Here is a 16385-nt window from a genome sequence, read left to right on the forward strand (position 1 = left end):
TTGAGGGTTGGTGTCTGAAGGGCGCTGGTTCGAGGGTTTGGCTGTAACCTTGGGGCAGAAGCTCCCAACCTGCGGGGGCAGCCGTTCTGTTTCCCTCTTTGAAGCTGAGCAGCACCCTCAGCGCAAGTTGCCTCTTCCCTGCTTCCTCGCAGCTGAACGAGGGCGGCATTCTCGCCGCTTCCCTTTCCCCTAAAAATGGGGGTTGCGCGCAGCGACGGCCTCGAAATGCCACCCCTTCATCCGCGCGCGTCTCCTGGTTCTGAACTGAGGGGGGCCCCTAGGAGGGCAGCTTCCGGGGGGGGGGGCCCCCCCAAGGAGGTCCACGGCTCGTGGCGTCGCGCGGCGGCCGCTTGCTTGGGGAAAACGTGTGGCAGCGATTCAGAAAAACGCCTCCTCCTGCGAACTACGTGGGCGTATGCTGCGCTTCATGGAGCTACAGATCAGGCTCTGCCTGCAGCGTACAAAGCGCTTGAACTCCAACTAGGACTGAGCCCTACCGCCCTCGGCTCAGCCAGCTCCCTCTCTCGCCTTGCGCATGCAGCAACGTGCCCTCTCTGGGGAGTGCTGGTAGACAGCTGGGACGGAGGGCTTGTTCTCAGCCTCACTGCAGGCGCGTGGGGTGTCTCGACAGCGCTGCTGGGGGGCCTCACTGCGCAGTGGCACCTGCTGCCGCTGATGCTCCTCTCGGGAGTCTTCATGGCGGCTATGGGCCCTGTCACGCAGAAACTGCTGGCAGAAGCCGCAGCAAGGGGTGCTATCGGAGCTGCATTCGGAACTATGTCTTTCGTTCAAAGTCTTGGAAGGATGCTTGCACTCATGAGCATCACCTCCTTGGCAGCGACTCCCATCTGTGGAATCATGGTGCGCATTCGAACCAGCGGCAGCAACTTGCGCTTTCGGGTGTACACGCAGCTTCTGGGACTTTCAAAAAATTTCAAAAACCTGGGGTGTCTAGACTCTCTTTTTTTTTCTTTGTTTCTCTATCTGTTTCTTTGTTTCTCTATCTGTTTCTTTGTTTCTCTATCTGTTTCTTTGTTTCTCTATCTGTTTCTTTGTTTCTCTATTTATTTCTTTGTTTCTCTATCTGTTTCTCTATCTGTTTCTCTATCTGTTTCTTTGTTTCTCTATCTGTTTCTCTGTTTCTCTATCTATTTCTTTGTTTCTCTATCTGTTTCTCTGTCTCTCTCTCTCTCTCTCTGTTTCTCTCTCTCTCTGTATCTGTCTCTCTCTCTCTCTCTCTCTCTCTCTCTCTCTCTCCTGACCCCCATTCCACGTCTGAAGATGCCATTCCCCGAATTTTTAGATTCCTCTCGCTTCTTGGCGTGTCTGCTGTGTGTCGGGTTGATGTTTGCCAATCCTCAACCGAGCGGCCTTCAGCAGCACTCTGCCTCTAGACCTCTTTTGCATCTGATTGCTGCTTTTTCAGGGTTGGCGCTTCGCATTTGTACTAATTGGCGTCTCGGGAATAGCCCTCGCAGTCTTCAGCAGAAAATCGCTAACGCTCGATGAGCCTACGCAGCTTCCAGGGGAGTCTTTCTCGATCTTCTCTGGGGCCGTTCGCCTCAAGACCAGGTGGCAAACCGTCAAGGAGTTGCACTATGTACTCAAAAACAAGAGCTTTTGGCTTATGCTCCTCATGGTAATAACTCTAGAGAGAGAACAGAGAGAGAGCCGCTAACGCTCCAAAGAACGCCCTCCTGCAGCACATGCCTTCTTCCCCATGCGCCTCTTTCCTCCACCGATTGTTTAATAATAAGCCTCAGTCCAAACCTTCACTCCCGACTCAAAATGCAGCGATATCGTGTGCATACAAGCCCCTGAGATACCCTTTACAGCCGCAGCTGGCCTAACCACCCCCCACCAAAACATCAACACAGCCTTCACCCGCACCTCCTTTCATGGGGCCTGCATGCATGCATGTCTGCATGCACATATACACATATATATATGTACTTTTGTGTGCACGTACTTGGGCATTTGCGTGTGAAGGTGTGCGAGAACGTAGGGGTCCTTTTCCTGCATACTTTTATTGCATTCTTATGGCCCTGTGGTTGTGCCTCCTTAGACTGCATTTACTTGTGCGAACATATACGTATTTATATTGCATGCTAGTGCCTACTTAGACTGCATTGATTTTGACTGCATGAACTTTGACTGCATGGACTTTGACTGCGTTTACGTAGACTGCATTTACGTAGACTGCATTAACTTTGCCTGCATTAACTTTGACTGCATAAACTTTGACTGCATTAATTTTGACTGCATGGACTTTGACTGCATGGACTTTGACTGCGTTTACGTAGACTGCATTAACGTAGACTGCAATAATTTTGACTGCATTTACTTGTGCGAACATATACGTATTTATATTGCATGCTAGTGCCTACTTAGACTGCAATAATTTTGACTGCATTAATTTTGACTGCATTAATTTTGACTGCATTGATTTTGACTGCATTAACTTTGACTGCATTAACTTTGACTGCATTAATTTTGACTGCATGGACTTTGACTGCATTAATTTTGACTGCATTGATTTTGACTGCGTTTACTTGTGCGATTTTTTACGCGCGTAGGGGATTCTTAACGGCATGCCTCGCAGCGCATTGGGGTTTATGCCGATGTGGCTGCAGTATTGCGGCTTAGGCGGCTTTGAGGCCTCTTCAGTGGTATCAGTTTCTTTAGTTTCTGCAATGTGCATCGCCCCCTTTGTAGGACGAGCAACGGACTGGGTTCACAGCCGCTTCCCACGGCAGGGTCGAGCTGCTGTGGCGCAACTGGCGATTCTCTTGCGCTGCCTTCTCATGACCATCATGCTAAGGAGCATCGACAGGGTGCCAAGCAGTCTGTGGAGCTTCCTTTCTGTCTCCTGCCTCATTGGACTGCTGGCGGGATGGCCAGGAGTTGGCGTCAATCGCCCTGTGCTCGCAGAAATTGTTGCCGACGCGCATAGAGCCACCGTCTTCAGCCTCGTGAGCAAAGAGTCTCTCTTCTCGATGAAAAGCTCTCAATAGGTTCCCTAGTAGGCTATTCAGGTAGAGTGTGTCGCGATGGCTGCGCATCGGGAAGAAGGGAGAGCCCTCTCTTCTCCCCTCCCTCCCTCTCCAGAAACCGCCAGCCCGAACCATTTGCCAGTGGTACTCGATCTGCGTGCATATGTGCACATTTGTACTTGTGTGCGTGTACTTGTGTCTAGTTGTGTGTGTATGTGTGTGTGTGCGTATTTGTGTGTATGTGTCTGTGTGTGCGTATTTGTGTGTTTCTATATTTGTGCGTGTATGTACTTGTGTTTATTTGTGTATTTCTGTATTTGTGTATTTCTACATCTGTGTAAATTTGTGTGTATGTGTGCGTATTTGTGTGTTTCTATATTTGTGCGTGTATGTACTTGTGTCTATTTGTGTATTTCTGTATTTGTGTATTTCTATATTTGTGTAGATTTGTGTGTATGTGTGTGTATTTGTGTGTTTCTATATTCGTGCGTGTATGTACTTGTTTCTATTTGTGTATTTCTGTATTATGTATTTCTACATTTGTGTATATTTGTGTATTTCTACACTTGTGTGTATTTGTGTATATTTGTGTATATTTGTGTGTATTTGTGTGTGTGTATTTGTGTGTGTTTCTGTATTTGCGCGTGTATGGGGGGTTGGTTCAGGTGTCGACGACGGAGGCAGTGGGGGCCGCGTTGCTGGGGGCCCCCCTGGTAGGTTTGCTTGCGGAGAGGGCCTTCGGGTACGTTCCCCCCGCTAAGAAGACGGTGGGGGCCCCCCAGGGGGCCCCCCGGGGGGGCCCCCAAGACGGCCTTTCAGTCGCCGCGTCTTCTCTGGAGGCGGCCGACAATGCGGAGGCGCTCAGCAGTGCGTTGCTGTTGACGACGGTGGGACCGTGGCTGCTGTCGATTTTTTTGTACTTTGTTCTCATGGTGACATACCGGAGAGACAGACGAGCAGCGTTGCGGCTGCAGCAGCAGCGGCGAAGCGCAGGAGCAGCCAGCGCCTTCCCAGATCTCGAAGTGGGGCCCCTCGAGGACGAAGACGGGGACAGCGACTTCGAACTCGTTGACCCCACGGGGGCCCCCATGGGGCCCCCTGCAGGGGGGGGGGGCCCCCCCTGGGAAGACAGGCCCCGCAGAGGGGGGCGCTTTCCCTACTACATCAAGGTGGCCTCGAGTAAGGGGGCATCGAATGAGGCAGAGGAAGAAGAAGGCGCCGCGTGCCCTCCTCTAGCAGTAGTCGCTGCGGAGGAGGAAGGTAGCTTTCCTGCCGCTGAGTCGTCTGCTGCTGCTGGTGCTGCAACAGACGATGCAGTTGCTGCTGTTGCTGCTGCTCCTCCGGTCCGTTGATCCTGTCTCTAGAGTGCACGAGCTCAGAAACTGAGGCCCTCCTCCCAAGCAACGCACGTCGGAGGGAGACAGAAGGGCGGCGAATCCGTCAGGAAAGCCTCCCATCATCGCCCTAGCAGACTTTCTTTGGTGGCTTCATGAACGCAGTGCCGTTTAGGCTTTTTCCGAGTGGCTCGGCCTGCTCTGCACTGAAGCCTTTAGGTTTAGAGGCGAGTTGCGGCTCGGAGAGACGGGAGCGCCTTGCGAAGTTTCTCTTGAGTTGAGGCTCCGGGTGCGGTGCGGTGTCTGTACCTGGCAGCGTACTGCCGTACAAAAAATTCCGACCCTCCCTCCCTCCCTGCCCCCACACGTACGGGGTAGATGTATAAACGCATTCTCTGGGGGTTCTACGCAACTCCCTGCTGCTCGAAAGGTATAAAGAACCTTCAGCGGAAGACGCTGGTCAAGGCCCCTCCTGGTCGCGCGCATAACTTCTCACAACTCCACTTCCTACCCTCGCTTGCCCCTGCTGCCCCCTATTCGGTCGCCTGCCTAATCTAGCGCTAAAATATACACGTGAGCTCTTGGATAGATGATACAGACACCGTCAGGCTTCTTCCCCCTGAGCCTCTGGTTGTCGGGGAGGAGGTTCCCCATGCGCATGCACCAAAAAAGCCACTAAACAAACAACAAAGCAGCAGCTGCACTGCGCAGCTGCATCTAGGGAGTGCTCTCTCAATCACAAGGCAGCAGCAGCTCCTGACTCCGAAGACACTGGCCGCCTATAGGCCGCAGCGGCAACATCGGCTGCTCTTGCTGCTGCTCTTGCTGCTTAAGCGCTCGCTGCTCCTCCAGCAGCTTGAGCAGCAAAGTCGCGCTTTTGTTACACGGAAGCCACAGGCACGGCACGCACCCGAGCGGCATCAAAGAGACGAAGATGCCTCCAATCAGCCACAAAAAGGAAGTACTAGCGTCGCCAGCAGCTGCTGGGGAGCAAGCAGCAGCAGCAGTCCCCATAGCACCCCCCGTCGTGCCGTGAAGCCACCCCCCCCTTAGAGATCCTCGCGATGTCTTTGAGAGACCATCAAGCTGCTGCTGCTGCTTTTTCGCTTGCTCTTGCTCCTGCTCTCGCTTCTCTGACGAAGGAGGCAACTCCCCACAGAATGCATTCGTGCGTCCAAGAACGCTCGACTTTGCAAGGGGATCGACAAATGCAGCGGAAGCACCGGGAGCAGCAGACGGAGAGTTTCCAGAGATCACAAGGGAGGCTGCAGCAGGCTGAATTTCCGCGGCAGCTGCTGTCAAGACGGGCGCGTCGCGCTGTGCTGTGGGGGACGCCTGTGTCTGTACACTTGCAGAAGCAGCAACAGCTCTCACGGCTGCTGCCGTATCGGCTACAGCGTCTCGAACTGCAGCAGAGTCTCTCCGGAGAGCGACGTCTTTCCCCCTAGCCCCCCCTGCGCCTTCAATGCCAGAACCTCCAGCTGAAGTCGCTGCAGCGGCTGCTGTCTTTTCAGCAATTCGAGTCACAGCCCATGCAGCAGGTGCCTTGGGATCACTCAAAGGCACTGCTAATACTGCTGTTTCTGCTTTTGCTTCTGCTGTTTCTGCTTTTGCTGCTGCTGTTTCTGCTTTCACTGCTTCTGATGCTTCTGCTTTCACTGCTTCTGATGCTTCTGCTTTTGCTGCTGCTGTTTCTGCTCTTGCTTCTGATGCTTCTGCTTTCACTGCTTCTGATGCTTCTGCTTTTGCTTCTGCTGTTTCTGCTCTTGCTGCTGCTTTTGCTGCTGCTTTTGCTTCTGCTTTTGCTTCTGCTGTTTCTGCTGCTTCCACTCCAAGAGCAACTCCAGAAACATCTCCAGAACGTGCAGCATGATCCGTCAAGACCGACTCCGGCTGCTCCCCTTGCTTGGGGGAGGCCTCCTCAGCCTTCGGAGTCGAATGCGGAGGCTGCTGTTGCTGCAGTTGCAGCAGCATCAGCTGCTGCTGCTGCGTCAGAGGTGGCGCAACACTAAACAAAAATGCAAAAGTTGCAGGGGCCGAGGCTGCCAAAAGCACCGCATTGCACCCCACAAGCAGATACAGTAAAACCCGCTTGCTTCCGCAGGTGCTGCTGCTGCTGCTGCTGCATGAGCTGCTGCTGCTGCTGCTGCTGCATGAGCTGCTGCTGCTGCTGCTGCTGCATGAGCTGCTGCTGCTGCTGCTGCTAACATCATGACCGCCGTACAAGAAGGCGTGGCCAGAGAGGCTATGCAGCAGCACCAAAAGTAAGTAACAGCAACTGAAAAAGTCAATAGGCTCACCAGAACGCATAAAACTCCATACAAGCAAAAGTACAAACAGCATTAGCGACTCCCGGCAATGCTGGTGCAGTTCGCTGTGCAACATCACCATCTGATCCTGCTGCTGCTGCATGAGCTGCTGCTGCTGTTGCTGCACGAGCTGCCGCTGCTGGAGCAGTTCGGCAGCCGTGGGGATAAGCGTCTCACATGCTGTCGTTTCGCCAGGAGACAACTCGCTACACCCCTTGCTGCTGACGCTCTTGTTGCTGCTTCCACTGAGGCTAGGGATGTCATAACGGCTCGTTGAAGCGTCTACTGGTACAAGGACCTTGAGGAGATCGCTGCTGCTGCTGTTGGTACTGCCGCTGCTGCTGCTGTCGATACTGCTGCTGCTGTTGATACTGCCGCTGCTGTTGATACTGCCGCTGCTGCTGCTGTTGATACTGCTGCTGCTGCTGCTGTTGATACTGCTGCTGCTGCTGAGTAAAGGGCGCCGCAAGAAGGAACTCTCGTGGTTGTACGCGGAAACACTGTTGCTGCTGCAAGTTTTGCTGCTGAGCCGTGCGGCAGTATTTTTTGCGCCAGCCGGGAAACGCGTCGGTTGCTGGTTAAGTACCAGGCGCTGTGGGAGTGTCTCCGCAAGAGCAGGAGGTGCTGCCGCTGCTGCTGCTTCTGTCTCTGCCGTTTCGTGCGTTCCACCTTTTCTAATACAAGAATGGTTCGCACGGGGGGTACCCCTGGGGCCCCCATGGGGCCCTTCTGACCTCATCTGTGAGGGTTTTAGGGGCCCCCATAGAGGCTCTGTAGCATGGATTTCGCGGTGAATTAGCCAGAAGAAAGTGACTTTATACTGGAAGGCTGGGCTTTTAGGCGTTTGCAGGAGGCTCAAGGGGGCTATATATGCATGTGTGCAGACAATCGGCTCGTGTAACAAGTGCTGTACATACACCGCGCACTGCCGCTGCGGCAGCAGCCGCGGGCAGAGAAAAGCGCTGCCTTTTTTGGGGCCTCCGCAAGTGAGAGCATGCGAAGACGCAAGTCAAAAAAAGATTATGCGACAGTAGCTGGAGCAAAAGAACCACACAGGCTGCGACGGCTGTCTGTGTCTGCTGCTAGGCTGCTACTTTTGACACAGCAGCCTAGCAGCCGCGCATGCAGCGGCTGCGGCCAAGGGGGTTGTGGTTTTCGAAATGTGTTCCCGCAATGGTATTTTCACAGAGTTTCTCTCTCTGTGTCTGTATTATGGGCTCTTTTGCTCACAGCGAATTGGCTAGAAGCAGCGACGCCCGAACACTGCGGCTGCAACGGCACCGTCGGAGGCAGCAGCAGCCGCAACACCAACGGCAGCGGCAGCTGCACAGCAACCGTTTCAGCCGTTTGGTGTTTCCACCACCCTTCTTCTGCTTCTACACGGTGTACTGCATTCGCGGGCAGCCCCTTAGTGGAAGACTGCTCCTTGAGCACGCAGTTCTTGTTGCTGCTGCTGCTGCAGCACCGGCCGCCTCTTCCGCAGCACTTTGAAGCGCAGGACGGATGGATTACTTCGCTTCTTACGCGGAAGCGGAGGGATCGCCCTCAGAGGTCTCTCCCAGCAGCTCTTCTGAGCTGCAGCAGCAGCAGCAGGAGCAGCAAAACAAGCAGCAAGAGGCACCGCAGCAGCCCATCCAGCTGCTGCTCCCGTTGGACAGTGCTCCAGCCACAACTCAAGGCGCTGAAATTTTTCTGCGGCAGCGCAAGCGTCACATGGCCATGCCTGAAGATGGAATTCTCCTCCACAATCCCAAGATCGACGCTGTAGAAGCCCCCATCGTCGGTAAGCTCTCGCTCCTCGACAGACGCATGCGGGGTTTTTAAGTCGCACTCTGATTACTGCCAACCGCATTTTCAGTGCAGCAGCACGAGCTTCCGTCGGAGCAGCAGTTTGCAAAAAAAATCCTTGCACCACAACCGGTGTATATACATGTATATATATATACATATATATGTATATATATACGGCTGCGTGCCCAGTGACTGCTGCTGCCCTGCAACGTGTGTCTCGCTGAGTGTGTTATTTATGCATGCATTGCATCTCTTGCTGCCGTTTGTTTTTGGCTCTTTTTGCTGTTGTTGCAGGCCCTTTGACGCCCTTGCAGGAGCAGCAAGGCGGCTTGCAGAACCTGTACAAGAAGCGGCTTTGTGGAGACGTTGAGCCTGCGCATCTCTCGAAAGTGGCGTTTGACGCAGAATACCACAAGTTTGCCTCCAAGGGAGTGGCGACGGATCCTTCTGACGGAGCGGCTACAGCGGCTGCTGCGGAAGGCGAGGCTGCCGTGGAAGCCCCTCTCAGACAGGCGGCATTCAAGCCTCTGCCGTTGCATGGGGAGATTAGCATTGGCAACATTAGCAGCGCTAGCAGCAGCGTTAAAACGACGCGGAAGGAGCGCAAGGCTTGCCGGCTGCAGCGCAACACTGACGTTGAGAGTGAGGAGTTTCAGGGCCCTTGGGCTCTGTATGTGCATCCCGCCACGGCTGCTGCGGAGGCGGCAGCGGCAGCGAAGGCACGTGCTGGAGGCGAGGATGGATTGCAGGGAGCCAGCTCGTTGGGAGGGAGAGAGGAAGCAGCGGAGAGGGGAGACGGCGCAAAGGCGGAGGTTGTCGTGGCGTCTCTCCACGGTTCTTCCGAGGCGAAATCGAGTGCCTCCGTGGGCTCGGCAGTTGGAGCGGCAGCGGCTTCTCTGCCGGCGGGAGACTGCGTCTTCCACAGGAAGGAGCTGGTCGACTACCAAGGGAGATCCTGGCTTGCTCCCCCCCCGCATCTGAAGCCGCTGTCTGCAGACGCCTCTTTCTACGTGCCTAGGGAGTGCATCCACAGTTTTGTCGGGCACACGGGAGTCGTGCAAGCGATTCGGCTGTTCCCCTCTACAGGGCACCTGCTGCTTTCGGCTTCTCTCGACAGCACTGTCAAGATTTGGGATGTGTATAACCAGAGAAAGTGTCAAGTCACGTACACGGCTCACAAGCAGGGGGTGCGCGATCTGCAGTGGGCAGAAGGCGGCAGTCGCTTCTTCTCGTGCAGCTACGACAACACCATCAAGTTGTGGGATACGGAGCGTGGCCAAGTCATTTCCACGTTCAGCAACAAGAAGACGCCGTACTGCGTTGCAGTGTACCCGCCAGACAACAACATCTTCATTGCGGGCTGCAGCAACAAGCGAGCCGTGCAGTTCGACGCGAGGACGGGCGAAGTGGTCGTGGAATACGCGGATCACTTAGGCGCCGTCAACACCGTCTTCTTCTGCGAAGGGGGCCGTCGAGTCGTCACTACAGCCGACGATAAGAAGATGTTCGTCTGGGAGTTTGGCATTCCCGTCGTCATCAAGCACATTGCAGATCCCGAGATGCATGCCATGCCTGCGGGGTGCTTGCACCCCTCCAGTCGCTACCTCTGCTTCCAGTCCATGGCGAACGAAGTCGTGACGTACGAAGCCGCAAACAAGTACCGCTTTGTGCCGCGAAAAAAATTCAAAGGCCACCTCTCCGCTGGATACGCCATTCAACCCGCCTTCTCTCCCGACGGGAGGTATCTGCTTTCGGGAGATTCAACTGGCCGTCTCTTCTTCTGGGAATTCAAGAGCGGCCGCATCGTTAGGACCCTTAAAGCGCACAACAAAGTCTGCATGGGCTGTCAGTGGCACCCCACAGCGCAGAGCAGAGTCTTCACCTGCGGCTGGGATGGCCTTATCAAACTGTGGGACTAACGACTCGGACTGCCGCTGGTGGCGCGAGGCAGAAAGAAACCTTAGATTTTACACTGCAGGGGGCGGGATGCTGCACAGGGTTCCTTTTCAAAAGCAGCAACAGGGGATGCACACGTTGCCATTCGCACGAAACAATAGGACAAAACACGCAGAGAAGGGAGAGAAATAGGAGAGAGAAGAGAGAAAAGAGAAATAGGAGAGAGAGAGAGGGAAAGAGAGAAATAGGAGAGAGAGAGAGGGAAAGAGAGAAATAGGACAGAGAGAGAGAGGGAAAGAGAGAAATAGGACAGAGAGAGAGGGAAAGAGAGAAATAGGAGAGAGAGAGAGGGAAAGAGAGAAATAGGAGACAGAGAGAGAAAAGAGAAATAGGAGAGAGAGAGAGAGAAGAGAAATAGGAGAGAGAGAGAGGGAAAGAGAGAAATAGGAGAGAGAGAAAAGAGAAATAGGAGAGAGAAAGAGAGAGATAAGGAACCCGTTGAATGAACGCTCTCACTTGGTCATCAAGCAGAAACGGCATCCATTGCTTTACTTTTGTTGGGAGGCGCCGTGTATATCCTGTTATCGGTTTGACATGGTGCTTGGTGGAAGGCTGTTTTTTCGCGTGCAGCACACCGAGCTGCAGCAGGAGTTTAGGCTTTGAGGCAGTGGTGAGTGGTGTAGAAAGTACTGCTGCCTTGATGTAGGCTTGAAATGGAGCAGTCGGCAGTCCACACGTGCAAGTGGTGGTGTTTTTGTACCAGCTGAGTGTCACAGACACTGCTATAAAGTGTGTTTTTTAAGGACGCCAACTTTCCCCTTTCCACCCCACCCTCTCAGCGGTCCTCTGCAGGCGCGATAGGAAAAACTTGACGTAGGCTTTGAGGTGGTCGTTCGCTTCCAGTTGGCCTCTCTGTAAGAAAGACCTCAGGTGTATAGACAGCTCGGTACCACTGGCTTCATGCCCACCTGCATTAGCAGCAACTGGGACTGTGCACTCTACGCTAAGTCGCAGAAATACTAGCACAAACCGCGCGGCTTTGATGCAGCAGCCCTTTTACAGTAAAGATAATTAGCCGGAAGCGTTGTTTAAAACAGACTTTTTTAAACCAGTGGATAAAACAGGGTGTGCTCCGGTAGGTTTGCTCAAATGCCTTATTCTGTGATACGAAAGGCTGGCAGTCGACGAATGCCGCCCATAGGGAGGCGGAGCCTCCTTCCTACGACGCATTCTCCTATTTGTTGCATGTGTGAAAGAGGCAGCACGCAGCCAGCTAGCTAGCTGCTGAGAGGCGACGGCGAGGAGGCGTTGAGCACCAGAAGGGAGGTGGCAGCCCGCTGGCTACTAGCGGGAAGGCGGGGCCCCCTTCCTACGACGCATTCTCCCATTTGTTGCATGCGCGAAAGAGGCAGCACGCAGTCAGCTAGCTAGCTGCTGAGAGGCGACGGCGAGGAGGCGTTGAGCACCAGAAGGGAGGTGGCAGCCCGCTGGCTACTAGCGGGAAGGCGGAGCCTCCTTCCTACATTATCGGCGGAAGCGTAGGGGGGCCCCCTTTTTCGAGCCATTGTCTATTTATGCATTCTCTTTCGGTGGATTTAGGAGGAGAGAGGCCGTGTATGCCTCATAGACGGTCTCCTTGAGGTGCTCCTTGAAAAACTGGATCAGGCCGTCTAGCGGAATTTCCTCGTCGATCTGCTCCTGCTCCTGCTGCTGCGAATGGCTCGTAGCCTCGTGGCAGTGGTAGAGCTTCTTGACTTTGACGCACCGCCTTGCTGCCTCCTCCTCAGCGCATAGAACCACCCAGGGGACCTTCTTCGCAGAAGCGGTATCCAGCTGCTTCTTCAAGCGAACGTCTTCCCCATAGAAAAGCTCGCAGCTCAAGCCCGCACTCCACAGCAGTCGAGCCGCTGACAGAGCGTACCTGCAGCGCCGCGTTCGCAGCATCACGAACGGCAAGAGCGAACGCAGAAACACGCAGCCCTCTTTGTTTACAACACGTCATGCAGAGCAGCAAAGCTCTGCATAACTAGGCAAAACGCAGCACGATACGGAGTGGCGGTGCAGGCAGACGTGAAACGCGCGACTTGCAGCAAGGGGAAGACCTCGCCACAGGAGCCGCACTTCAATGAGAAACAGCACCAGCATCTCCACCCGAGCACTATCATTATTAGCCACAACAGCACCAGCATCTCCACCCGAGCACGATTATCATTATTAGCCACAACAGCACCAGCATCTCCACCCGAGCACGATTATCATTATTAGCCACAACAGCACCAGCATCTCCACCCGAGCACTATCATTATTAGCCACAACAGCACCAGCATCTCCACCCGAGCACTATTATTATTAGCCACAACAGCACCAGCATCTCCACCCGAGCACTATCATTATTAGCCACAACAGCACCAGCATCTCCACCCGAGCACGATTATCATTATTAGCCACAACAGCACCAGCATCTCCACCCGAGCACTACTATCATTATTAGCCACAACAGCACCAGCATCTCCACCCGAGCACTATCATTATTAGCCACAACAGCACGAGCTCTAGTCCTATCAGCTCCAGGCAAACGCTCATCCGCTTACGGCAGCATGCCCTTCCCGACGTTGCAGACGAGAATATCCGTGAAATCCTTCCTGACCCCCTCGCCTGTCACCGCAGAGCAGCTCGCTCGCGCGCTGCTCGCAAGCCCGTCGCTCCCCCCATTACTGCTCTCAGCGTCGCTGCTGCTCCCGACACCCAGCATGCTCTCCATAAGAGCGAACAGTCGCTCAACGCCCACAGAAAAGCCGACCGCAGGCACATCTTTGCTGCTGAAAAGGCTTACCAAGCCGTCATACCGTCCCCCCCCGGCAATGCTGCCGCTGCAGGTGCCATCCCGCTTCAGCAAAACAGCCTCGAAAATAATCCCCGTGTAGTAATCCAAGCCGCGCGCTAGAGACCAGTCCCAGCACAGCTCTGGCAGCAAGCCCAAAGGCTCCACATACACGAGGAGCTGTGCGAAGTCGCTTGCTGCTGCTGCCGCTGCTGGCACTTGCATCAGCGCGGCGTCTTGCTGCAGCCGCGCGAGCATCTGCGGCAGATCTCCCTTCTGCAGCACGAACCCCTTGAGCTTCTCGACTGTCGCCGCGGGAACGCCCTTGCTGTTTTGCAGCTCCTCCGCAACAGCCTCCCACGGCTCCTTATCCAGCTTGTCGATTGAGGAGCACACGGAGCAGAACTGCTCCTGAGGCACTCCGCAAAAAGCCAGGATGCCGTCCAGCAGCTTCCGCGTGTTCAGCTTGACGAGGTAGGCTCCCGTAATGCCTCTTAGGACGGCAAGAATCTCGCACAGAAGCGAGAGGCACTCCGCATCCGCGAGAAGGGGGGGAGTCACATCGCCAGCAATGTCGAAATCGCATTGGTAAAACTCTCTGAAACGACCTCGATTCATCTGCGGCTCATCCCGCCGATACACCTTGCCAACGTGATAACGTCGCATCTTGGTGAGCGCGTTCGCAGCCATGTAGCGCGCAAAAGGCACCGTCAAGTCGTACCGCAGGCAGAGCTGCTCCCCCCCTTGATCCTTCAGCTCGAAGACGAGCTTGCTCGCCTCTCCCCCATACTTCCCGAGCAAAGTCTCCCGCAGCTCGAACACCGGCGTGTCTATGGGCTGGGCTCCGTGACGTCGGAAGCAGGCAGTCACCGTCTCAAGAATGAGATTCCTGATCACTAAACGCTCGGGGGAAAAGTCTTGAGTGCCTTTAGGAACCTTGGGGAGCCGCCGCAAGGCATTGCTCGGCGAAAGCAGCAGACTCAGCGCCGCCTCCACGCTGCCGCAAGGGAGCTCCCAGGAGCTCGCCGCCCCCCTCCCCCCCCACAACCAGTCGCCGCCGCTGCTGCACAGACTGCCGCTGGCGACAGCCACGGCAGCATTCGGAGACAGCTCAGGAGACACCGAAGTCGCAATCCTCCGCAACAACTCAATAAAAGCGCGCACGCCTTGAGTTGCTGCCCAGCGCGTCGCTGCGCCTTTTTTCCCCCTCTGCACTTTTGCTGCAGCCTCGCGCAACGTAGCCACGTCTCTTTCCTCGACGCACTGCAGCAACAAGCCCGCATGCAGCCCCAACGCCTGCTGCAGCAAGAGGCAGACGTCCTCCAGGCGGGAGAGAGACTCCAAAGGCTCCGGAGATCCCCCCGACACGCACCGCCGTTCTGCCTCCTCGGCGGAATTCTGCAGCGTCTGCAGTGTGTTGGCTGCTTCTGCAATCCCCGCAGCTGTCAGACGCGCCTCGCCTCCCTTCCCAAAGTACTCTGCCGCACTCGAGAGTGCCTCGGGAAGAAGCACTGGCTCCTCCGGCCGGCTTTTCTGCTGCTGATCCGCCATCTGCACCGTCGCGCGCAGCAGCTTCAGCTCCGCTAGCAAGAGAGCACGCGCAGCCATTTCTGCAGCCGCTATTGCAGCCCTGAACGGCGAGGCAGGCCCAGACAAGGGGAGGTCGATGGAAGCAGCCGCAGCGGCAGCTGCCTCTAGAGAGGCTTCTGCGGATAAACCGTCGGCAGCAGCTGCAGCGGGCAGATCCACTACGAGGTTCTTCGGCTTGCTCATCTGTCGCTTGCAAGCCACTTCCGTGAGGGCGAGGAGGGAGAGCAGGGGCCCCTGGAGCGCTCCAACCGCCGTTGCGATCTCCGTGAACGCAGCGAGAGCGTCTCTGCATTCTGCCGCGCTGCGGCGCTGCTGCTGCAGCTTCATGTCGTGCAACATGGCCCCCAGGTGCTCCGAGACTTCCGCCAAGCCTGGCGAAGCAGACAGCAGCCGTCTGACGTCGGCAACTGCGTCCGCTGGCAGCAAGAGAGCCTCGGCGGCGGCAGCCGTGCAGCACGTGGCGAGCCGCGCCGCAACGCTGCAGCAGCGCGCAACAACGAAGCTCCTCCCCACGATCTCAGGAGCGTCTGTTAGGAAGAACGCAGCTGTCTCCAACGAGACGGCCTCGATCTGCGCCGCAGACGCTGCAGCACACAGCAGCGCGACCAGCGGGGGGCGTGGCTGTTTTGCCCAACCTCCCGAGCTGCACCGCGGCAAAGGGCAGGCGGCACTTCCTGCATTCGCAGAAGCAGCAGCGAGGCCTTCCAGCAGTCGACGGGATACTCCGCTTTTCTCCAGAGACGCTGCCCGCAAAAGAGCGACGGCTCGAGAGGCGGGGAGTGTCAGGGGAGCGTGCGGCTGCTGCAGCTGCCCGACAGCGGGAGAAACGGCGGGGGCAAGAAGGCACTGGTGTGCATCTGCAAGGTGCAGCAGAGCGCCCCCGCTGCCGCCAGTGTGGCTGTTGGTGCTGCCCTTGTTGCACTCCGTCGCGCCTGAGCCAGGAGCTCCCCGCTCATCGGCCACAGAGAAGGGGCCGCTGCCGAAGGCGAAAGCGGAGAGGGTGTCGACGCTGAGGGCTTTGCCAGCCCCCACTGCTACTGAACTGCTCATCGCAAAATGCCACGGGCGCTCCTCACGCCACTGTAACGGTGTTCGCGCAAGAAATCCTCTTCTCGCTGCTGCCGAAGCCGCCGGAGATGCTACGAAACGGCTGCGGTGTACAGGCACCTCGAGAGCAGCACGGGGAAACGCCCAGCTCTGGGGTGCTGGAAAGCCGGAATAAGCGCAATTATGAACCCGAAATAGACGAGGAAATATCATTCAGGCTACTGATCCCACGTTCTTAGAAATACCCCCATATTCAAAAAAAAAGCTACGCGGAAGTCGCAAGCACAGGGGTACCGCTGCACCTTCGGCGACGTGTGGCCCCGCCGCCGATCCACGCGAAGGGGATGCAAGAGGGGGAGGGCGAAATAATGAGGAATTGCGCAAAGCAGAGTCTCAAGACGATCGAATCTAGCAGAAAGAGAAAAGGACAACAAACCGCTGTACTCTCTTGGAGCACTTAGACCCTCGTCTCTCCCCCTTCTCTTAATCGGCCCCAAACATATGAATGGATGATGGTGCCTGGGAACATGTACAAAATGCCTCTTGTCTAGCCTGAGGAATTATCATCTTGTTTAAAGTGCTTCCTACGACCTTTTCCGAACCA

General features: G+C 55.7%; 4 protein-coding genes across 4 annotated transcripts; 2 read left to right on the top strand and 2 right to left on the bottom strand.

The window, feature by feature from the left end:
- The first annotated feature begins 195 nt into the window (after positions 1-195).
- Positions 196-4461, top strand: LOC34618439. The gene is made up of 5 exons (XM_026334305.1): positions 196-861; positions 1568-1639; positions 2577-2972; positions 3659-4060; positions 4438-4461. The coding sequence occupies exons 1-5, from the start codon at positions 196-198 to the stop codon at positions 4459-4461; spliced, it is 1560 nt and encodes a 519-aa protein (XP_026190090.1).
- LOC113146562 (homeotic protein female sterile-like) lies at positions 4458-7375 on the bottom strand. Its single transcript, XM_026334306.1, is given in 9 exon segments — positions 4458-4636; positions 4785-4860; positions 5073-5134; positions 5500-5644; positions 5702-5872; positions 6001-6150; positions 6212-6447; positions 6547-6772; positions 6977-7375. Coding segments are annotated over 9 exon segments (1644 nt in total).
- Positions 7376-7506: 131 nt separating this feature from the next.
- LOC34623041 lies at positions 7507-10515 on the top strand. The gene is made up of 5 exons (XM_026334307.1): positions 7507-7595; positions 7869-7955; positions 8202-8419; positions 8722-9329; positions 10117-10515. The coding sequence occupies exons 1-5, from the start codon at positions 7507-7509 to the stop codon at positions 10513-10515; spliced, it is 1401 nt and encodes a 466-aa protein (XP_026190092.1).
- A 1380-nt stretch (positions 10516-11895) lies between these two features.
- On the bottom strand, positions 11896-15784 carry LOC34622279. Its single transcript, XM_026334308.1, has 2 exons — positions 12915-15784; positions 11896-12244 (listed from the first exon to the last, which is right to left on the bottom strand). Exons 1-2 carry the CDS (start codon positions 15782-15784, stop codon positions 11896-11898), a joined length of 3219 nt encoding a protein of 1072 aa, XP_026190093.1.
- Positions 15785-16385: the final 601 nt, after the last annotated feature.

This window comes from Cyclospora cayetanensis, unplaced genomic scaffold (genome assembly GCF_002999335.1).
Source record: "Cyclospora cayetanensis isolate NF1_C8 unplaced genomic scaffold, CcayRef3 CcayRef3_contig_4, whole genome shotgun sequence".
NCBI lineage: Eukaryota > Apicomplexa > Conoidasida > Eucoccidiorida > Eimeriidae > Cyclospora > Cyclospora cayetanensis.